Source organism: Anomalospiza imberbis, chromosome 2 (genome assembly GCF_031753505.1).
Source record: "Anomalospiza imberbis isolate Cuckoo-Finch-1a 21T00152 chromosome 2, ASM3175350v1, whole genome shotgun sequence".
Taxonomy (NCBI): domain Eukaryota; kingdom Metazoa; phylum Chordata; class Aves; order Passeriformes; family Viduidae; genus Anomalospiza; species Anomalospiza imberbis.
In genome coordinates this window covers 74,777,758-74,797,983 of record NC_089682.1, presented here as the reverse complement: position 1 = coordinate 74,797,983, position 20,226 = coordinate 74,777,758, and the positions used below count along the sequence as shown (strand labels likewise).

The following is a 20,226-nucleotide window of genomic DNA, read 5'->3' as shown; positions in this document are numbered from 1 at the left end:
ACTCAGGTCTGCCCTACCAGCTCAGCTCAGCTCTCCCTACCTCAGGGATTACCATCTCTCTGTACTTGGGAACACCACTTCTTTTCTTGCCATTCCTGCTGGTGCAACAAAGTTCACAGAGCTAAGATCACCCCTCCACAGTGCCCCTTCAGCCCCCTGACCTTTACAACATTTACGAAACAACATAACTACAGGCTCCCAGGGTCCACTAGGCTCTCTCACTCCAGTAGCCAATACGACAGATTCACCGGCCACCTTGAAGGGAAAGAGGGATTGTTAAACGCAAAATAACGGAGGCAGAGAAAGATGCACTCGAGGATTCAGCCTTCCAAGGTCTTTTCATGGCACCAAGGACCCATCTTCCCGCCCTCCACAGGGCACTGCGCAACACGAAAGAGCCGATCCGATGCGTCTGAGGCCACCGGAGGAGGGGGAGGGCTGTGCTCAATTATTGGTAATAATAATAATAATAACAATAATAATAATAAACAAAAGAAGAAAAGAAGATAAAACAGGACGCAAGGAAGGATTATCTTCGGCAGCATCTTGCGGTGGCTTCTCTGGCGGAGATAGAGAATATATATCTATATACAGGCAAGGCAGGGAGGCTGGGGAGGGTGGTGCTGACACCATTGACCCCATGTCCCCCTCCCCTCCCACGTCCTTCATAAAGGACGGGCTATCAAGTCTGTAACTCGCTAGGTGATTAAGTCCCAGTCGAAATCATCGGGGATTTCCTCATTGGCGCCTGGAGGAGGCCCTGGAGGCCGAGGGACCAGATGATGAGCTGAGCCAAAAACAAGAAAAAAGAAGAAAAACAAAAGAGAAGAGTTAGATTCTAAAACTACATGCTTTTTCACAGTGGGCCCCTTGGGCAAAAGAAATCAAATCTGGGCCTTCTCCTTTCCAATAGTCTAACAAGCAAGAACACTACTGGCATTAATTTCTGTCAGCATCTACCAGTGTCTGGGAATGCTCTGATGTGAAATTCTCCACAGCAGCTTCTACAGATGTTTCGACCTCCTTTACTTACCTCATAATTGACTGCTGATAGAACACAAATGACTTCATCAACAGAAGCTTCTCATGTACAGCTGTCTTCAAACAACTTAACTGAGGGTGAGGCTAAGCTAGAAGACTGTTTATGTGAAGTGAAAGAAATCAGGCCTTTGAAATCCTAAATGCTCCCAGAGTATCACATAGCCCTAAATGGAGGGTCCCTTGCAGGCCATGCTCCCTCTCTACCCACAGTGCTCCATTTGATTACTAAGTGCTTTGGGAGAAATGCACAAAGGGTTTGGGAACCAGTTCTTTAATGTTCATTGGTGTAATATGCCTTAATGCCCTTACCTGGGCGATTATATCCCGGAGAGTCCTGGGTAGAAATCTGGTACATAGGAGATGGCCCGGAGAAGAGATGGGGAGGCTGGGGCTGACCATAGGAGTTCACTGAGAAAGGAAATTAATTAAGAAAACAAAAAAACAACAGTTAATGTTCAGATCAGAAGTCTCGGCCCTGACTGGGTGGCAGCTCAGCCACAGAGCAACTCACTCAGACCCACAGGATACTGAGGAGATGTTCAGCTGTTGAGTCCTAACTCCAAGCTATGGCTTGGTCAGGGATCTTGTTCTTGAAACCAGCAGGAGTTTTTCTATTATTGTAAGAGAAGAAAATTTTCATCCAGAAACACCATAAGCTGGCTCAATATCATCCATTTGGTTCAGTACTAGATGACACACATCATTACAGTTCTATCAAGGCCACCATATCCCCTCCTCAGAATGCATCCCCTATTCCATGTACAGTATTTCTCCAGCAAGGGTGCAGGAGCTTTCTCCTTTACTGTTCCTGCCATCTGGAATAGCAAACTCTCTACCTTGGCATTCCTCTGTTGGTCACCTAAAAAACACCATCCTCTTCTCCTCTTCCAGGTTTGCCTTTTAAATATATTCCTGCCTGGAGGTTGCCTGTCAATAGTATGCATCACATAACAGCAGTCTGTCCACACCACAGGTATAGGACATCCCAGTTCTTTAAAGCCAGAGAAAGCTGAGTTGCTATAAACATCTCTGACAGCCTAGCTCTGGGCTGCTCAGTGCTGCATTGCCTGCTAAGGCTGCAAGTAATTCAGGATACTCACAGAACCGGGCCTTCATTTGCATGCCATTTTAGTCTCCTCCTAATTACCTTGGTTCATGGATTGCTCCTGTTTGCCACTGTTCAGGGCACAAGAATCAGAGATTCGAGGGGGCTGCTGTGGGCCAACCAGATGAGGGAGCTGACCAGTCTGGGTAAGGAAGTGATTAAGGGAGTCGCAGAGGTTGGCAATATGGTGTTGATCCAACGTCCAGTTCTTCCGCTCAGCCTGGCGCAAACTCTCCATGAGCTCTGCAGGGGACAGAGAAGAGTGTCAAAGACAGTAGTCACACTGTGATCTTCCCTGCAAAGAATTTCTGTCTTCTATCCCTAAATCCTACCTCCTCCTCACAAACCAAACTTTATTGTTTCAAATCTGTCACCAGATTCTTGAACAGCACCACATCTAAGATACTGTCACACTGATTCAGGTAGGGCAAAGGAGAGTTGAAAGGGAAAATCTCAGTCAGCTTTCTGACATACTTTTATGACTTAATTCTCCCTGCCCCAAGTCCTGCAGTGTTCATTCAAGTGCTTCAGGATCTTTAACAGAACCTATGAAGTAGGACACCTCTTTTTAAAAATGAGGTGAATCACTGAGAAATTCAGGCACTTGCCAGTTACACTGAAAAAAAGATCCCTGCACAGCACTTGCATGTTCTAGACTACAGCCCTAGTCATTGAGTCACTAGCCTTAGTCACTAGGCCAACACTGACCTGAGAATTGGGAGTGCTCAATACTAGACCAGTTCAGCCGGTTTACCATCTTGAAGCTTTCCTTCAGGGAATCAATGTTGGAGCACCAATCAGGGGGAAACGCTGGAATGAAATAGGGACAAGATTAATACAATATAGATCACCCTTTCTCTCCACCTCTTAATTTAAAAAGATTGGCCCCTCTTCACCAAAGAGCCTGATGCTACAGCAGCTAGAAATCCTTTCTCCCTTGGAAAACCAGGGGCGGTATCTCCTTTTTCACTAAGGCCCTGACTTTATGCTGCATCCCTTAACAGAATCCCAAACCCAGGGTGGATATACCCTGCATTCTCCAGTAAGAAAGCAATTTCCTTCTCCAATTTCAATCATATCTGGCTTTCCCCCATTTTCTACACACAAGTAGGCACTACTTAGGGAAAGCTCACTTGTGGGATTTCTGTCTGGGGGCTCCTCACTGCTCCCTTTCCCCCATTTGTGCTTTCCATGACCCCTGACTCACCAAAGCCAGCACTGTTGATCGAAGCCTGTGACTGCTGCTGCTGCTGGTGTGGCTGCTGCTGTGGGTGGGAGTGTGGGTGATGTTGTTGATGCTGGTGGTAACCTCCATGCTGCATCGGGGGCGGGTGCATGGACATCACTGGTGGAGGGCCATAACCTTCACCACCCTGCTGCTTTCCTCCTTGGGATGGGCAACCCTCTGGGGTTGGAGTGTGGAGTGGGGGAGCAGCACCCACTGAGGAGGGGCCTTGCTGCTGTTGCTGCTGGTACATGTAGTAATTGTGGTTGGAGGGCTGCATGTCACCAAGGAGTGAAGAGAAACCTGCCAAGTAAATGAAAGAGGAGGGAGCTTTAAGAGAGCCTGGATCAGACCTATGCTTACATTATCCAGCTCTAATTTCACACTGCTCATCCCGCTATTTATGAAGCTTTAGGAGTGCCCTCTACAGGCTGCCAGCAACCATCACCTGTGCAGTTATGCCCTTGCTGTGCTCCAGACACAAAACAAAAGGCTCTACAACAAAGACCCAGAAGCATTTTAATACAGCATTAGGAACTTAAGTTCCTCCCAGAATTTTTTCCTAGACTTAACAAAGTAACCCAACCTGTCCTGAAATGTCAAGCACATATTGTTTTCCTATAAATGACCATTAAGCATACTTAAACAGTAGAACATTTAGAAAATCGATAACTTAATGTATCTGACTTGCTTGTTTCCAAAGACTCCCTTCAAGTTCCCTTCTTACAAGCAGTTTGGTCAGGAATCTTCACAATTTTTCTCACATTGATCATAAGAGGTCATAAGACTCTGCTTTTGTACAAGGAGCACACTGCACACACCAGGGCTCGTTTATTACTTTCATTCCTCCTGACTCACTGGGTGTGTCATTTCTATCCTCCTGTATTTCAGGCAACCCCTACACGTGAAAGCATCAGGTATTTTCCATCTTTCCCCAACACCAGGAGCTCAGCATATCTCTTCTGCTTCCCCTGTTCAATCTCTCCTTACTTACAGTGGGCAACCTCTGTGGACAACCACAGTCAGGGGCACTGCATGCCATTAACCTGAGCAACTCACTTCTTCCTTTGAGTACCCTTACTTGACCATCTGCAAGCAAGCCTTGCATTTTCACTAGATTCAACATCAACCCTTTGAGTATCCCACTACAGTCCTGAGGCAAAAGGATGAATACTGCTATCCTGACTCTAAAGTTGCCAACAAAATTTTTTCAAAAACTGCAAATTTTCCTACACTGCCATGCAGCCTACAACTTGGAGGGAAAAAAAAAGACAGCTGCTCAGTTTGTAAAATCAGAGGAACACACCAAGTCAAGATTCTTCTCTACATTCTTCTAGCTTGCTCATACTATACCACCTTACACGACAGGCTCCTATTAGGAGTGCCAGCATGATGAAAGCAGTGAAAGGATATATATTTTTATTTCACTGAAGCTTCAAGTTCAGGAGGCCTTTTTTGGAGTGGCAAACTTTGTCTGCACTGTGTGATGGCTGACAGCACAGGTCAAAAGCTCATGTAACAACATATTCCTTTTTACACCAGATTAATATTTAGAAGAGTGTTTAAAGGCAGAAAGAGCTTTAAGTTCTTCTGAAGTATTTTCCATGGACATCTCATCCCTGAAGTGATTCTGCCCTCTTCTGGCTGCTTATTCACTCCCAGAAATGCAAGATATGAATGGAGTTGGAGGCCCTCTCTTCTCTGCTCTCAATCCACAAAGCTCAGTTCTCCAAGGCCTTGTACAATCCTACTTTTAACACCTGATCTGAGCAATGATGATTTTCCAGTCTCCTTCTGAGAAACTCCAGATGCAACAATCCCCTCCCTCCTAAGAGTTTCTAGCTTGACAGACTGTGAATGTTTCACTGACATGCTTTTCTTCAGGACTTCATTTTTCTCAGCTTCTGCCATTTTAGTATTTGCATTTGTATCAACACAAGGCATTTTTAAATCATTGTGCTTTTTTATTCTGAGAGAACTAGGGGGAGCAATGCATGAAAGAATGTGCAGATTTCTTATCAGCTCCCGGCAGAAGTAATTACAGCATGCCAAAGAAGGAAAGTCTGTTTGCACAGGCTCCTAAATGAGGAAAGATCTTAGAGATGCCAAATGGACAAGACTGTGTGGGCAGATACCTGCCCACCCCACATGACGCATGTAGTTACTCACCGTGCTGAGAGGAAGATGATTTCTCCAGCATGGATTTGTAGAGATTTCGGAAGGACCAGCTAAGATCCTGGAAGTTGATCTCGGAGTAGGAGAACTTGAAGTCATGGTTGGCACTGTACAGCGGAGGTGGCACATCGGCCCCTTCACGGCCCTGCCCCCCTGCTACAGTAGAGGCAACATCCACAGGCCCTGCACCCTGCTAGGGGAGGCAGAAATAAGGCCTTTAGCCTGTACTAGGATTTGCTGCTTGAGACAGAGATCAGACTAGATGCACATAGAACATGCACTGATATTCCATATCAGTTAGCTCATCTTCCAACAAATCTTCCCAAACACCATTTTTCTTGAGGAACACCAACCAACAACAGCACAATGGCTCTAGCCTTTTCTTCAGCTAATACCATTATGCCTTTATCCTTATCCCCATCCAACCCTTTGCTAAAATTCACTTCCTCCTTATTTTCTACCTCTGCAATTTCAGCTCCTTCCCTTCTTTTTATTTTTGCCTCCATATCACAATTTTCACAATTCCCTCTCCTCAGCACTTCGCTTTTCCATTCATGCACTCCTCCCACTCTCCTTTTCCTCCCACTTCTATCCTTTTCCCTGCAGCTCACCTGACTGTAGTTAGCAATGGGGGTAGTGCTCTGGATCGACATCTGAGGGGTGGCCTCAGGTGGCAAAGAGGCTTCTGTGCTGACTGGAACAGCCCCTCGGGGGCTTTTACTTGCCTCTTGCTCTGGTGAGTCTTGTGGTATCTGTGGATGGGGAAGAAAGAGAAAAGGAAAGGAGCAGAAATCAAAAACAGATGGAGAAGTGAAACTGCAGATGGGAAGCCAGCTCCCCCGCTGTAGAAGTTCATGGCTTAAAAAAAGAGGAGAACTGGGCCTTAGTCACTGAAAAGTCAGGATAAAGGACTTCAAACAAGATTAACTTTGCTACTGAATAGCAGCGACAACAGGCAACCAACAGGACATACACACTAGTTCGTTCAGTCCTGGCCTTTGTCTGCCCATCTATACACCCTGACCCCAAAACTTTATCATGGTCTGGTGCTGGTAGGGAATTCCCAACTCCATGCTGTGTGGAAAGAAAAACACTCACGTCATCATCTGGAGGATGCCGCCTCTTGCGAGATATATCTGGACATGTATCTATTGTCCAATAAGAGCCCTGGAAAAAAGACCCACTGGTGAATGAATGATGAAATCACAGAGCTTCCTGAAGTAGGGGGTTGCTGACTCAAGGCAGCACCAACTAAACATTAGGACCACAAGGACTATCCTGTAGAACCTCAGACAACTGAGACTCGGGTGTTGCCAAGAGATTCCTTTCTTGCAACTGGGTTGCATTGAACTACGAGGAACAATGCTACTGGTGGAAGGCAGAATCCTCTACTTTCCATCACTCTTGAGACAGGACACAAAAGGATGGTTTGATCCAAGCTAAGTGAACTCTTTTGGGCCTGCACACTCCTTTCAGTGGCTTCCTCGCAACTTGAGTTTATGATTAACTCATGAGAACCAACTCAACACTGGTATTTGGCAGAGACAGCCAGAAGGATTGTTCTTTTTTCATGATTGTCAGACTCCACTTCAAGCATCCACAGAGGGCCCATGATGGCTAAGAAATAAACCATGGTTAAGAACGAAAACAAATTATGTACAGAGAGGTCCGTTTAGCTTGGATAAGAAAAAGCTAAGGGGATCAAACCACTGTCTTCAACTGTGCAAACATATTATAAAAGACAACAGAATCAAATTCTTCTCAAAAATGTACAGCACAGGAAGAGGCAACAAATAGAAGTTACAGCAAGAGAAAGTACAGTTAGATATAAACAAAACTTTCTTCATAATGATGGTGTTGCAGCAGTAGAACAAGTGCCCAGTTTTGCTATCTCCATCCCTGGAGATATTCAAAATTTGACAGATCTCATTAGCCTAATGTGACTGTTTCTGTCTGGAAGAGGATAGGGGTACATGTCAATCCCTAGACCTCCCTTTCAACATAAAACAGTGTATAATTATGTGTGTTGTCTTCTGACTAAGTATAAAAACTCTAAAGTGGATTTAGCTTGTTTTAACCTCCCATCGAGATCTGAATAATCTGAATAAGCAACAAGCACAGGTTTTCATTATAAACCTAGTCCAACATGACAATGAACACCTGCAAACATATACCCTTAAGTCAGTTAGGACTTCCTGGAATAAGCCGCATAATTAATGGTATTTTTGAGCTGTGATCCTCAAAGATCTACTATTTCCATTTATAGATGCCAACTGAGCACCACACAGTCCTTTAAATATAACCTGAAATAAAGGCCTGAGCAAATGGTCCTTTCTTGTAACTTTAGGATGAGGGGGAGGAGACAATCCTTGTGTCTAAATACATAGCTTCTTGCCCCTACCATCTCCTCCTGCTTGTTTGGTTGTGGGTTTTTTCAGACAATAATATCTGCATGCCAAGATGCCAAGTCTTGGTTTTGCTAGTAATTCCCCTTTACAATCTATGTCTACTATCAGAGCTTTAGCAGTCCTTAGTTAGCCAACATATTCCTAATTTCTTGAGTTTTACTTGTAAATAATTTCTACAGATTTAAATGATGTGATGACATATTTTTCCAACACCAAATACTTTGCAATCTATATAGGTAGCAATTCTGCTCTCATTTCCACGGATCTTGCCTCCATGAAATCCATGATGTCACATCATAGTCTTACTGTTCAGCAGCAGCCACTATGCTCTCTCATAACAGAAGGTTGGACTATATCCACATTTTACACACAAAGATAAAGAAGAAAAAGAAATAAAACTAATAAAGTAGATTCAATCACACTTTTGACTTCTGCCAGTATCCTTAAAGTCACCTGAGGATCACAGATAAGAAAAATAATTACTAAAACCCTTAAAGTTCCTTTACAGGTTCCCTTTAAGTAAATGCTTCTGTAGCCAAAAGGCTGCAGTAAATCTTACTACTGCTTCCATTTCTGCCTACACCTTAGGTTTCAAATTCCAACCATAAGTTAAAAAGGGCAACCCCAGCTTATTTCCCTGCAGTTTTAAATTGCTTGCCCAGGAGCATGCAGATTTCTTACCTTCCCAGGATCATCTCTTGGTCGAGGCACCTTTCGAAAACATTTATTCAGAGAGAGGTTATGACGAATAGAATTCTGATGAGAGAGTAAGAGATACAGGTAAGTGCTACAACAAAAACATACAGTCTTCTAGGTATGCACTGGAGCAGAGAAAATAGGATGGTACATACTTAAAAGCCAAAGCACACTACATATTGCTGGAATGGGGCAGAACAGAAGCTGTGGAAAGGGATGGATTAAGATGGTAATATGGGATTGAACCACCTCTACACCTACAGAAGGTGCAATGAAAATAGCCTTAGTGTGATGCAGAGGATGGTGGATGGTAGTGATGTGTGTTTTGTGGTTTTTTGTTGTTGTTGTTGTTGTTGTTGTTCTTGGTTGGTGGCGGTAGGTTTTGTGCACACTCCTTCTTAGTGGACCACCACACACATTCAACAAAATTCTCAGAGAAAATGGGACTGCTGGCTCTGCATTTTCTCCAGTTGATCAACTTAGTTTTACATCAGTCTTATTTTGATCAGTGAGGCTATTTTGCACAGAATTAAGAAAGTAAGCTTCATAATTAGGCAAAAAAGGGTACTTCAGTGATGCAAGCCCTCACCTTCCAACCGATACCAGCATTTTTGTAGTAGGGAAAGTTGTCGCAGATCCAACGGTAGATCTCACTAAGCGTCATCTTCTTGGCAGGTGATGAGTTGATGGCATATGTGATCAAAGTGGCATAGCTGTAACGTGGCTTCCCATCTTGGTGCACTGCTGCCTCATCTTTACTCAGTGTGGCATTGGGATCTGTTGGTGAGCCTGGGGGACACTTTCGGGCAGAGCCTGGAGGTCCTGCTTGTGAGGAACCCCCTAATTTTTCAATAGTAGCCCTTAAAGTAAGCTGTGGGAGCCAGTCTATGGAAGTGAGGCTGCTTTCCAGGTCTGAGGCCATGGTGCTGGAAGCAGGAATATCTGTGAGGAGAAAGGAGAGGAAAGCAAACCCTTGAGAACAAACAAGGTGAAGCCTAAGACAGAAACATCCATTTGCATTCTTCTTCTGCTATCACAAACACCTGTATGAAGATCATTCTACTTCATGTATCTTATTCACAGCTAGCCAGAATCATTCCAGAAGGCCTATAACTGTGCCTCAGGGAGGACCATCCCTACTGAGAGCCACTGGCTCACAGTGCTTTTCCACACTGATGGTAACATTGCTGGTGCAGTCTTACCCAGGGCACTGTTCCCAGGTAAAAAGCCAAGTGGAGGGAAGTTTAAGGGAAGTGGAGCCCTTCCAGCAGGTATATCACATTCACTCCTTTACTACATAATCCATATAACCTTGCTACTCTTCACCAAAATTACGTGTAATCCAGTAGGTTTATGGTGTCAGGTATGAGGAAAATTATAGCTAAAAGGGAATACTCATTCATGCCATAGACAAACCACAATTTAATTAGATCATCTGCAAAGTCAGGACTATCTTAATTTGAGGGGAAATTAATTTCTCTCTGAGGCCTAGCCTCTCTTTTTGCATTATGTGACATTATAATGAATCCTATTCCTTAGAGCTAGGATTACATATCTCATTTTAAAACACCAAGATCATGCATAATACTATATATAGATAATTACATCTACCATGTCAAGTTGGAACAGACTATATTAAGCTCATAATAGTTAAAGCTTTGCCTGCCATAACCAGTTTTTCCTAAAAAAAAAAATATATATAGATATTTAAATCCCACTTAATTTACAATATAGCAGGCAAGTATCTTCTCCAATTCTGAGATACAGAAAAAACTTACTTGTCTGAAATCACACAAGTTTGCTGCAGGAAGAGACTCAGAATCTTTTATCTCATAAACGTTATATACTTCCCCTCAGAAAAATAAACCACACCTGGCTAGCAGTTGTATACAGGGATTTCTACATAACAATTATTTTGTAAGAAGAAAACATTTTGCAGTATCAACTTGCACACTAAGTTTTCTGTAGTCTGTTGCAGTAGACAAGGCAGCAGGAAGTTCATCATTGCTACTCACAACTGGCTGTGTTACTATACTGGGAGCAATCCCCTGAAGTCTGGACTGAGGTAGCTCATTTTCCAAGGCCACGACTTGCACTGCTCTTTGCATAAAGAGAAGAATCATGTCTTGAAGGCATGCAAATTCTACACCTTTCATTTCAGAAATTAGTCTTTCCAGAAGATTAAATGGTACTGTCTTTGAGCATGCTGGAGCATACACAAGGTAAACACACAAACACACTTATGTATGTATAGCAAATTAAGCGCTTGCATAGATATAAGAGAGAAGAGACTGACACGAACACACTCTGCTTAGGAAAGATTCGTCAGCAGACACCTCCCACTGAGTGCATCACTCAGATGAGTGGATCAGATGAGACAGGGAGACACCCATCTGCATGAATACCAATTAGATACTCGTTCTAAAAATAGGCATTTGACAATAACACAGTGTGGATGCACAGATCCAGGGACAGATGCACCCAGCATTTTGACACTGAAGCTACCCGTTCTTCCCCCACACCCATATGCATTATACCTTTCACTTCTGCACTCCAGAGCTCTCACAGCACTACAGCAATGAAGTCCATACTCCAACGCATTCATATGCACTAAACCTTTCATTTCCATGCGTGTGCTCACCACACCTCTTAGGGCTTAAACACCTACACAATACCCCAACAAAATCCATCCCTCAGCCCTCACAGGCAGTGGCTTCACAGCCCTGGCCTCAGGAACACGTCCTAATTGCACAGCTAACATTGTCACTCACACTCTTAGGCACCCAGACTGAGAAGTACAATTACAGCACCACAGCGTCTATGGCAAGTGGAAACATTTTTATGTCTGTGGAGGAAAGGAAAAGCCCATCAGCTCCAACTTACCTATCTACTCATGTGCCACACTATCACTTAGGACAGGCATTACTACCTGCTGTACAGCTAACTAACTGATCCAAGCTGCAAAAGACTTTCCATTATCCAGCCCCCTCAAGTTATGCTTTACTGAATCACTCGTTTTGACTGGTTTAATCTCATATCAAGTATTTGAAATTTACACTAATTTTAAAAAATAGCAGGACTATTCTTTTGTGAATAATACAAGGGAAAAGCAACAATATATTTTTATCCAGTAGGGATGGACAGACCAATTAAAACACAGCTACATTTACATGACAACTTCACAGGAAAAGCCCTCATTAAAAGTAGTATCCCACTTGAAGAAAACAAATATGAACTAAATGTTAAGTAGAAAGCTTCATTTTGTAAGAGTGCCTCATAAAAATTTTTGTCTCTCATAAATTTTCATTTCTATGGTGCAAGCAGAAAAAAAAATACTGCTTCTTGTTAAACCATTATGAAAGATCAGTTGCATTAATAATACAGCTCCAAAGTAAAATAAACACAAATTTCCCTGTTTCACCCCCTCCCCTCTTTTTGTTTTTTAAGACAAGCACAGAAATCAAGAAAATTAGGTTATAAAATCCTATGGCAGATTAAGATACCAATCTGAAACACCAGAAATTCAAGAAACAGAAAGAAAGCACTGTTCTTTTCACAGAGCTTCAGGTTTGCCCACGTTATGTTAGTAGAGCATCTGGGATGATTGGCTATGCAGTAAAATGTAAGGCTGATATGCAATATCCTCATCATCAAATACACAAGCTTTTGTGCATTTGTATAAAATACACTTGTCAGGGAGATAAGCAAAATTAGAATTGGGTCAGATTACACCCACACTGAGAAATTTAATATTTTCATTCCTTGGCTTATAAAAATCTTTGACAAGAAAATAAAATCCAAAAATCTTAAAAAAAAAACCAAACAAACAAAAAAAAACCCCACCAAAACAAACCCTGTGTCTGTATATGCAGTTGTCACCCAGTACTGAAACAATCACTTTTCAGAAAAACACAGCAGCTATTTAAGAACATACACACTAGACAGTAATTTAGGACAGAAAGCAAAGAGTCAGACCAAACAGCAATCACATGGGAAATTTCAAAGCAGTGGAATAAGACCTTTTTTTCCAAGTTTGCACTTGATCATGTTACTGGATTTGCTGGCAATATGGGATCTGTAATAATCAGACATAGCCAAAATTAGGTAAGGTGGCAATTCCAGAACACTTTCAGGGCAACAATGATTCAGTGTAATTTGCTACTAAATTATTTAAAAGAATACTTGCTATGCAGTAAATATTACTGTTACTTCATGTTGCATTTCTCATTCACCTGGTCCAAGTGTTTGGTGCATCAGGTTGACACTACTAAACGGCATGATAAAACAAGACTGCAGCCAAACCAGAGCAGCTGATAATTCTTCCAACTTTCCTTTCCTAGCTTATTGCCTGGCAAATCTTTTGAACTCTTCTCTTATGATCCCACTCAAACAAAGAAGAAACCAGTAATAACTAATAAACACACTGAACTGAAATCAAGGGTCCTTTAAAAATCCTACCACATTGGCAAGTCAGAATTTATTTTCAAGAAGTAAAAAGGAAGTCAAAGAGCAGAATTCATAATCTCCCACTTTACAAGGTAAATGCTATTTTTTAATGCAATTGGCTGAATTTAAAAAACAAGGGTAGGGTAGCCAAGGTCATAACCACCATCAACAGCTGGAAGGTACTGCAGAGTCTTTCTCAAGCACTAAACAGTTACAGTACAGTCCCAATTCAGACAGGTCAGAGAGATGCAAAAAGTCCAGCCAAGCACTGATCCTGAACTACAGTTCAGGACAAGAATCTGTCCAATTCATAAGAAAAATGTATCAAAGAAAATCCCTGCATGGAATACCTTTTAATAACCTTTAACTAATAACCTTTTAACTAATTTGCTTGGGACTAGACCTACAGCTTTCCAGGAAAACTACTGCCTTACTTTGAATCTTTGCAACTAGCAAACAGAAGTTCCTGCTGCAAATGCAAGCCAGGCTCCTGTCGATAGGACAGTAAAGGCCATCCCTTAGCAGCACTGAAGAATTCTGTACTTTGCTACTTTGCAAATGCTCACTCTAAGCCAGTCAGACCTTACCCAGGATCACTGCCACCTGCCTATCAGGACAGAAAAACATATGAAATGTGGGGAACAACACACTAAGGGTCACACTGACCACAAAGTTAATAAACATTTATAGCTTGAAGAATTCTCTAAGGCTGGATTCAAAGGCTGGTCAGGGAGCCATACAATTAATGGCACGATGCTGTGTACTGCCCACAGAAGATGCCTATTCTAGAATAAATCTCTACATTTACATTTTTCTGTGTTTAAATTCACTGTTGCTTTATTTGCTAGTATTCTGATCCAACAAAACACTATGACAAAAAGATTTAAAGGAGACTCAAGTTTCTCAACATGAACTTTGAGAGAAAAAATGCAGAACAGACTACCAAGCAATGACAGACATTGCTGTAGAACACCTATGAGTAGGTAGCCACCTGTATTTAGGTGCCTGAAACACAGATCCAGTGATCTAACTAACAATATCCATTTAATATACTCAGAGACCCCTAGTCTCTAAGGTATTTAGCAGATTAAAAAACTGTCAAAAAAAGACTATTTGACTACAACCTTTCTGAAATAATGTCACATTGTGAGGAGTAAAAGTAAAACATGCATGAAGAAATGAAGAGCCTCTACTTTGGTGAAAAAAGGCAGTTCTGATGTACTGGTGTAAATTACACACTCAAAGACACCTGTGTCCTCGTCCAATATAAAAAGGGGAAAATAATCAATTTTGCTGAGTCTAGAAGGATAGAAATTTGCCATTTTAAGGATATGCGCTTTCCCTCATAAAGAACGTGGTGTGAACTATGACAGCAGGAATAAAACACTTAAAAATCTGATCTTCTCTAAGCAAACATTCTCACAGAAATACTTGTCTCATGTAAGAAATAAGAAAAGAGGATACTGATTATCTGCCCAGACTGAAATTGCTATCCATCATCTTGGTAACTATTTGTGAGAAGCCTTCAGAAAATGTTTATATTTCTGGAATCAAATAAAGGAAGAGAGGCTGGTGGGTATTGCTCATAAAACGAAACTTAACCTGGAAGGAATGAGAGGTGTCATGTTACTGACAAAAGAAAGGCATTGCAGTTTGACAGCACCCTTCTGTCTGCAGTGCCATATGAAAGGAAGAAAACCCATCCCTGGGGGCAAGGAGGTAAGAGAAATTCTCATTCCCTAGAACCTTGCTTCCCTTTCTGGGGAGCAGTAGAACAAGCCAAAAAATGTCTTCCCAATTAACTATAGGCTTGCAGGTGTGGCAACAGGAGGCACATGGCTCTCACTAGTCATGAGCCACAAAGGGAAAAGGGATCCAACCAAAGGAAGCTACTGTCACCTAAGAGCACCCGGCGTGGTATGGCCCGAGTATGAACTGTCACCGTGTGCGCCTGTCCACGCACCAGGCTCTGACCCCACAGCCCTGCTCAAAACTACTGCGTGTGCAAGGCAGCACGGCTCTGAATGCTCGGTACTATTTCATGGAACACAGGCAGTACTGTGACTGTGGTATCCTGAATGGAAAATTTGCTCCAAGTCACTCAAAACACTGAGATGGTGCTGAAAATTCCCAGTTAGAGGAAGATGCAAACTTTTAGGCCATGTATAGCTTAATATAAATTGCTAGACTAATTGTTTTGTTACAATTAAACTGTTATGCAGGTATGATTTTCCTTTAATAAATAGAAATCTCAACAAAGTAAGGTTCATATTAAGTCTCAAAGAAAAATAAACCAAATTTGTTTTCACTGTCACTACAGATTAGATAAATATCATGATAGCACATTTATCATAGGACCTTTCAATTCCCTCCATTTTGTGAAACGTGCACAAGCAGGCTACACATTTGTATTTTGAATTTAGTAAATGAACAGCACTGACTGTGCAGGCATTTTTGGTACTAATGAAGCATGAAGTCTTGTGAGAACTATGAAGTCACCCAAACCCTCATGCTGGAAGTGCATCAGGATTCAATTCCAAAGGCAATTATGCCCTAGCTTTGTTTGAAACTGACAAATGGTATAGTTTACAAAACCTGACCTGCTTATTTAAACTTATCAACAGATGGCATTATAGCCAAAGTCTGAAATATGCTCATGTCAAGGGAGGCAGTATCTTTATGGGCATAACAGGCTAGGATTGAACATAGCTAGGGCTTTGCCAGATTTTAATAAGATCAACTAATCAAATGTTTTTGTTGTCTGCTTTATAAACATACAGGGAAAAAAACCCCATTGATAAATACTACACAAACATTGCAGACACTCCTAAGACTGTCTGAAAATATGTGTTCAAAGTTAGGACCAGTTTGTTTATTTATGATGCTGTGTAAGGTGAAGTGGGGAATGTGTAACACCTGTCAAAAAAACAGTAAATTATACTGAGAATACTGGTATACATAAAATACTTTTGAGCTGGAAATTATTTCCTTTGTAATAAGACTACTGGAAAAGATTTATTCTAATAATAAGCCAAATGTCCCATGACAACCCTCCCAATAACAGATTTGAAGTAAAAAGTAAACCAAGCACTTTGAAGACGTGCAATGAAAATACATCACCACAGCAGAAGTGTCTCTGCAGCATCCCTCCACCCTCAGTACCACTATGCAATATTTCACCATTGGAAGTAGCAGCTGTAATTCCAAGCATATGCCAAGGCAGGAGAGAAATCTTTGACATTTGCTTTAAGAATATTAACGGAACAATTACTCTTATACTCAGAAAGGTATAGGGAACTGGTTTCGGAATAAGTCAAATTTATGAGCACATATCTGAAATGAAATTTTCCCTCGGAAACTGGGAAGTCTGTGGTAGAGAAACAGTAGGTAAGAGCAGGTATTTCCCCTAGCCCTATGAGAGCCCCCAAGCTGAAAGATTTCACCTGTCTATCAAAATCACATGCAGTAATAAACCTGCAGCAGAAGATATGTAGACACTGATTAAATACCCAGATTGTCTCTGAAATTAGAGACATCAGAAGTAGATCAGTATGCAGACTATCTTGCTCAGAAGATCTGCACAGCATTGCAAAGATATATACAGAAACATAAGTTAAAAGAATGCAACATGTTTATAAACTAAAACTGTATTCTTATTCACATTAAAAATGTGTCTCTCAGTGAGAAATTACTGTTAGCCTTGCATTTTAATGATAGCAATAGTGAAAAGCTTCTATAGTAGAGAAAGGAATGTCAGCCACATACAGGGAAAATGAAAATCTGACTGCAAGTGGTCAGAACTTGTTCACCAAAGGCTGAACCACTGAAAACAGATTAGTCAATATGAACTCTGCAATAGTTGCTGAAACAAACCACAACCCACTCGTGGAAATGGGTATCAAGCAGTAGCAAGAACTCTGTACTGAATTCATAGGAAAAAAGGAAATCAGTATCAAGTGCAGATTAGTTGAATACCACATGCCCAAAATGCACACAGAGCACATGCTCCCAGGGTTGAGATTACCAAAGCACCGCAGAGAAGCCTGTTAAAGAGGAGTCTGAGAGTAAAGCACGGCTGAAATTGAAGTTCGAGAATGATCAGAAGAATCAAATAATACTGTGTGAGGCTCATAAATTAAGTCTCAACCACTGTTTTAACATAATTCCTTTTCACTATTCTGTTAGCTGTTATTCTCAAACTGACAGAACTCTCTTCCAGTAGACAAAACACCTGACAATCCCTGCCTGGCTCACAACTCTAAAAGATTCATACCACACTTGAAATTCAAGAGGATTCAGAACCAAACTACCAAAGAACACACACCAATTAATGGTTTCTTTTTGCTTAAAACACTAGTACTGCTGCTTGGCATCCTACTCACAAAATGCTCCATTTTGTGTATCATCCTGAAACTAAATCTTCTGTTCATCTCCTTACAGACACTGAAAGAAGTCCCTTTCTTCCATACACATGCTTGCCACAGTTGTCACCTTGCAGCTGCAAGTAAATATTATTCTGCTCTAACCTTGAACATTCCAATCTTCACGATATTGTGTCTTTGCTTGTAACAACCTTTATTTCTTTTGCAATCATGCTTCTTTACAAAAGAAGCCAGTGAGAGTGGGGTACACACAGTAAGACAACTACATTTGAGTATCAGCTAGACCTCTGAATAATTTTCAAAAATGCAAATAATGGCTATTTGCATATTTGAAAACAGCTAATTGCAAATATGCAATTAACAGTGGGACCCAATGATCTCAGAGGACTTTTCCAACCTTAATGATTCTAGGGTTCTATGAAATAAGTACTTTCCAGTATGTCTGGCCTCTATTGGCTGGCAATGTTCCAGTGTGTATCAAGTTATGAGTCAGCTGAGAAAGAATGCAAAGAGATGTTCATGCAAAAAATGGAAAACCACAGTGTCATGCTTGGTGGCTGGCAGAGGAAAGGACAATGCAGTAAGGGACAGCGACAGATAGGGAAGAAACAGAAATGTGAAGGCCCCTTAGAGTGAGCACAACAAGCTGGAACCTTATGTGGTGGATGATAGCCAAAGCACAGGCTTGTCAAGGAGGAGATGGCAATGTGTTGAGAAAACATGCCAGGAGGACAGCTTCAGCAATCGTGCTGCTAACAAGATGAGAAGGTAACACGGTTGTCAGAGGCCAGCAAGAACAGCTCACAGTAACAGAGATGGTAAATGAAGAAGGAAGCATAAGAGTTACCCAAAGAGACTCAAAGAAGCAGCAAAAGATTCAGGCCATGAACAGGAAGATGAGTCCTACACTGTGTGTTCAGAGCAAGAACATGTTATAGGCCCAACTGTGGAAGCTTGCAGCAGAGGAAAGCAGGAAACAAAGGCAAATCTCAAAGGAGCTTTCTGAAGTTCCATATTGGCCTCGGGTGTCTTAAACTTGCAGCAATTAATTTAAAAAAATATGTTAAGGTGGTATGCAAAGTTGCATCATTTAATATTCCTGGCATGAAAGAGGTAAAGAAAAGCAAAGAGAGGATACTAGAAGTAGGTCATTGTGTCTTAAGTCATGAAAAAAAAAATGGAGAGAGGTAAACAGCTTAGTGCAGAGGCTACTAAGCCTCTGAATGAAAGACTAGAATAGTTAGGAGGGAAACCAGGAAAATACTGTCACAAAAGTCAAGGGAGGACAAGATTTCAAGACTGGGCATGATCAAGTGTCAAAAACAGCAGGGAAGCCAAGAAGGATGAAGATGGAATAGAGACCCTGCGACTTGGCCAAGAAAAGGTCATTAGAGATCTCAGGAGAAGCTTCAAGGGACTGAGAATATCTATACTGAAGTCAACTTATAAAACAGTTCTAGACTGCACACAATCATACAAAATCTTTCCATTTTGGAATGACTGGCCCTTCAATGAAACAAAAACGCATTGGGGCTTTTACTACTTCCTAATGCCTAAAAAACCCAGCATACAGAGGTTTTAAGTTCAATATCACATTGTAATTAAGGCAATCAGCAGCAAGAGCAGGCAGCCATTATAAAGTGTTTTTCATCCTTATACTTTGGAACACTTATAAAGGATCAATAACCTATTCCAGGATAAATGGGAAGCCATGCATGGAGAAGCATGCAGCCCAAGGTCAGCCAGCAAAGGAATAGCAGAACCTTGCAGAGAACATTGCTCTCCCAAAACCCAGACCAGTTCTCTACATTCAAACCTTGTCTGCTTTGTGCAGGTAGAGATAAAAAGAATTTCAGATATAACTATTTTAGCAGCTTGTTTATTTTTCTCTGCAAGTTCCTGATGGGGAGGGATAATTTGTCTTCGTTTTACTTAACAATAGTTTTTTTAGGGGAAACTGAGAATTCAGGAACTTTGCTCCTTTAATTAGTGACCACAAAGTGCTCAGATTCTTTCCCAATTATTCAGATTTGAACTTTTAACAGTAATTACATATTTCTGCTATAATCAGCCACAGTCTTTATAGAGCAGAGAGCATAAACAAAATTTGAATTGCTAATGGTAAAAAACAAAAAAGCAAATATTTTTTTCCTCGAGGTATAAAAGCTCTCAGTCATCATCTCACCCTGTCCCTCATTACTCAGTCTCTCTTATACATAAAAAAGGCCAAAAAAAACCACACATTCCCTTAGTTCTTGATTTCACATCAAATAAACTGACCAGCTCAGGAAGATGAGGAATGGTACTGGGCCTTGCACAAAACGCTCAGCCCAGTTCTGAAAACCAAGATCCTCAACTGCTAGAGGGAACCAGAGAATGCAATAGAAGGGGTTTTTATTCTAACTAAGTAAAATATAGCTATTCCTGAAGAAGGAGAGGGGCCAGAAGAGAAGGGAGGGTGGGAGAATGAAAACAAGCTGGACTATGGAGACCAAGTGCCATTCCCCAGCCAAGCAGAACTGGATATTTTCAGTGATTAAAAAAATAAGTTTCTTGAGATAACCTCAGACAAAATATCCTACATGTCCACAGGCATATAATCTAATGAAAGGCAAGCCAGAGCGAGCCAAAATGCAGGTGTGGAAGCAAGACCAGAGACTGTGAGATGCAGTAAAAGACTCCTACCAGTGAAGAATCCTAGTCAGGAGATGAGGGATGCTTGCTTGATGAAGAAAAAAGCAGCATTTT

General features: G+C 41.5%; 1 protein-coding gene across 4 annotated transcripts in view; it reads right to left on the bottom strand.

The window, feature by feature from the left end:
• FOXJ2 (forkhead box J2) overlaps positions 1 to 20,226 on the bottom strand; it is a 29,497-nt gene continuing 9,271 nt past the window's right edge. For 2 of the 4 annotated variants that reach the window (XM_068181781.1, XM_068181782.1), the window contains 10 exons: positions 9,240 to 9,592; positions 8,636 to 8,710; positions 6,645 to 6,713; positions 6,158 to 6,298; positions 5,541 to 5,739; positions 3,354 to 3,674; positions 2,855 to 2,956; positions 2,189 to 2,389; positions 1,351 to 1,449; positions 1 to 787 (listed from right to left, as the gene is read on the bottom strand). In XM_068181781.1, the coding sequence (XP_068037882.1) occupies positions 699 to 787; positions 1,351 to 1,449; positions 2,189 to 2,389; positions 2,855 to 2,956; positions 3,354 to 3,674; positions 5,541 to 5,739; positions 6,158 to 6,298; positions 6,645 to 6,713; positions 8,636 to 8,710; positions 9,240 to 9,572 (1,629 nt within the window). In that variant the 5' untranslated portion in view covers positions 9,573 to 9,592 and the 3' untranslated portion in view covers positions 1 to 698. Of the gene's footprint in view, positions 788 to 1,350; positions 1,450 to 2,188; positions 2,390 to 2,854; positions 2,957 to 3,353; positions 3,675 to 5,540; positions 5,740 to 6,157; positions 6,299 to 6,644; positions 6,714 to 8,635; positions 8,711 to 9,239; positions 9,593 to 10,604; positions 10,832 to 20,226 lie in introns of those variants that run through there. The other 2 variants (XM_068181780.1, XM_068181779.1) reach the window with 2 other exon arrangements.